The sequence below is a fragment of the Dendrobates tinctorius genome, unplaced genomic scaffold, assembly GCF_039654945.1.
Source record: "Dendrobates tinctorius isolate UK_male_01 unplaced genomic scaffold, ASM3965494v1 ptg000064l, whole genome shotgun sequence".
In the NCBI taxonomy this organism is placed as follows: domain Eukaryota; kingdom Metazoa; phylum Chordata; class Amphibia; order Anura; family Dendrobatidae; genus Dendrobates; species Dendrobates tinctorius.
In genome coordinates, this window is record NW_027361732.1 from 56,462,495 (window position 1) to 56,465,849 (window position 3,355).

The 3,355-nt window shown below is 47.4% G+C and overlaps 1 protein-coding gene across 1 annotated transcript; it reads right to left on the reverse strand.

The window, feature by feature from the left end:
• Window positions 1-657: 657 nt before the first annotated feature.
• Window positions 658-2,614, reverse strand: LOC141094624 (uncharacterized). The gene is made up of 2 exons (XM_073580472.1): window positions 2,378-2,614; window positions 658-2,267 (listed from the first exon to the last, which is right to left on the reverse strand). Exon 2 carries the CDS (start codon window positions 2,030-2,032, stop codon window positions 848-850), a length of 1,185 nt encoding a protein of 394 aa, XP_073436573.1. The 5' UTR covers window positions 2,033-2,267; window positions 2,378-2,614; the 3' UTR covers window positions 658-847.
• Between the last annotated feature and the right edge of the window lie 741 nt (window positions 2,615-3,355).

Consider the following 3,355-nt stretch of genomic DNA (forward strand, 5'->3'; position numbering starts at 1 on the left):
CAACTAGCATCTTGTTTCACAAAAAACAAACTGGTGAAACTAGAAAGAAACTTATTTTTTAGACAAGTTTCAACAGTTTGTTTTTCATGAAACCAGATTCTATTTGGTAAAACTAGAGTTATTACACTAGGCCTTGGAATGACTATACTAGGCCGTGGTATTTCAAATATGAGTATAGTAGGCCTTGGGGCTAGTAGTATAGTAATATGTGAAATACCACGGCCTAGTATAGTCATACCAAGGCCTACTGTAATAACTCGATTTTTAACAACTAGCATCTTGTTTCACAAAAAACAAACTGGTGAAACTAGAAAGAAACTTATTTTTTAGACAAGTTTCAACAGTTTGTTTTTCATGAAACCAGATTCTATTTGGTAAAACTAGAGTTATTACACTAGGCCTTGGAATGACTATACTAGGCCGTGGTATTTCAAATATGAGTATAGTAGGCCTTGGGGCTAGTAGTATAGTAATATGTGAAATACCACGGCCTAGTATAGTCATACCAAGGCCTACTGTAATAACTCGATTTTTAACAACTAGCATCTTGTTTCACAAAAAACAAACTGGTGAAACTAGAAAGAAACTTATTTTTTAGACAAGTTTCAACAGTTTGTTTTTCATGAAACCAGATTCTATTTGGTAAAACTAGAGTTATTACACTAGGCCTTGGAATGACTATACTAGTCCATGTTATTTCACATATGACTATACTAGCCCTTGGGTTGGTTTTTAACATGTATTTACCCATCAGTGTGTGTGAGCGGCGCAAACAACATTAATGAAACTTATTAATGGTGAACCACAAATGTAAATTTATTTTTTATCACAAAAAAAAAACTAAAAATTATTTTTTACGGCGTTTGGGGGCAGATGGTTTCAATTTGGGGGTGTGCAGGGAATATGCAACACTTGCAGTTGAAGACGGTGTTTGAGGGGAAGGGGCAACAAAACTTGTGGGGGAAGGTAGTCCAGTTAAGGGAATTAAACTTGGAACACTTGTAGGAGAGGAAATCTGTTCAGTTACATTAGTTGTAAAGGCATGTCGCCGTAGGCTTGTGTGCCTGGACCGACTTTGGCCCAATGCCCGCCTTGATTGATTTCGCCTTGAAGTAGGGGCAAATATGGAATGTAGGTCCCCCGTCTGCTGGTATGGCTGCTGCTGCTGAGGTGGCGGCTGCTGCTGCAGTGGTGGCGGCTGCTGCTGAGGTGGCGGCTGCTGCTGAGGTGGCGGCTGCTGCTGAGGTGGCTGCTGCTGCTGAGGTGGTTGCTGCTGCTGCTGAGGTGGCGGCTGCTGCTGAGGTGGCTGCTGCTGCTGAGGTGGCGGCTGATGCTGAGGTGGCTGCTGCTGCTGAGGTGGCTGCTGCTGCTGAGGTGGCTGCTGCTGCTCTTCGTTGTCAGTGCTTGTCCTTGCAGGAGGACTGGTGGCGGCAGTGATGGCCCAGGTTTGCAGAGTGGTGGTGGCAGGGCTACTACATGTTGTTGTAGCGGCAGGGCTGTTCCATGTTTGCCTAGTGGTGGCTGAGCTCCACGCATGCATGGGATTGGCGGTGGTGCTCCAGACAGGAGCAGCGCTTGCCATGGTGGTGTCGGTGAAGTGACCAGCTGCACTCAGACTTGTGGTGGTGTAATGGTGGGTGTCCTGGCTTTGAATAGAGGTGTCCGTGCAGTGGTATGCAGCACAAGTCGGTAGTGAGGTGAAGCGAGTCAATGGTGGCACAGGTGGAAAGGACACCACTGACTGCTGACCGTACCGATTATGCTGCATAGCCTGCAAGAAAGCATTGTTGCAGGCCTGCAGCACATTCAGCTGTTGATCAGGACTAAGGTGTTCCGCCATGCCCTTTTCAATCTTACTAAAAAAATGGTGTGCTGGTCTGTTGAGGTCGGCCTCCAGACGGTCAAGGCGCTGTTCTACAGAATTGAAGCGGTGTTCAAAGTGGTTAAAACCACGTTCCATGAGGGCAAAACCGCTTTCAACTCTGTCGGACAGTGACTTGAGGCTGGAATTAAATGTCTCGCTCAAATGCATAAACTCGGGCAAGACATTCCTGTCCAAGGCCCTCTGCCGCTGGCGGGTAGTGCCCGCATAACCAGTGGCAGAGACCTGGGACAGGGGAACACCTGATGGCCCAGCTTCCTGGTCACCAGCTGTGTGTGTGGTTGACCTGCAAGGTGCTTCCTGGCTGTCGGATGGCTGGGACGGGTCAGAGGACGTCCGAGGAAGGACCGCTCCAGGGCCAGGTTGCAGGGTGCTGCTCCAGGTGCTGTGGAAGAAAGGAAAATCATTACTACCATGCCTTTACAAGAAGCATCAGCTGTGGATTAGAAAAACACAGATTAATAAAAATAAAAACCCAAAATGTATAATACTTACGATCTTGTGGCAAGGACCGGTCTTAGGAACTGCAACGCATGATAGTGACGGTATCTAGTTCTGGTCCTTGACGCAGATCCACTGCGAACCTGGCCCTCAGCACGAACATCACTGTTGAAGCGGTCCTTGATCGAACGCCAACGTGTTCGGACTTTGTCCACTGTTGATAAAAAAAAACAGTGCCGTCAAGGACAAGAGTCACTGCGGCACAATGTAGCAATACAATACTCAAAGCAGTCACTGTAGACCCCGATGAAAATGTTGGGTTTCCTGCTAGAATACGCCTAGCACGAAACCCAACAGTGCCGTCAAGGACAACAGTCACTGCGGCACAATGTAGCAATACAATACTCAAAGCAGTCACTGTAGACACCGATGACACTGTTGGGTTTCCTGCTAGAATACGCCTAGCACGAAACCCAACAGTGCCGTCAAGGACAACAGTCACTGCGGCACAATGTAGCAATACAATACTCAAAGCAGTCACTGTAGACCCCGATGAAAATGTTGGGTTTCCTGCTAGAATACGCCTAGCACGAAACCCAACAGTGCCGTCAAGGACAACAGTCACTGCGGCACAATGTAGCAATACAATACTCAAAGCAGTCACTGTAGACCCCGATGAAACTGTTGGGTTTCCTGCTAGAATACGCCTAGCACGAAACCCAACAGTGCCGTCAAGGACAACAGTCACTGCGGCACAATGTGGCAATACAATACTCAAAGCAGTCACTGTAGACCCCGATGAAACTGTTGGGTTTCCTGCTAGAATACGCCTAGCACGAAACCCAACAGTGCCGTCAAGGACAACAGTCACTGCGGCACAATGTAGCAATACAATACTCAAAGCAGTCACTGTAGACACCGATGACACTGTTGGGTTTCCTGCTAGAATACGCCTAGCACGAAACCCAACAGTGCCGTCAAGGACAACAGTCACTGCGGCACAATGTAGCAATACAATACTCAAAGCAGTCA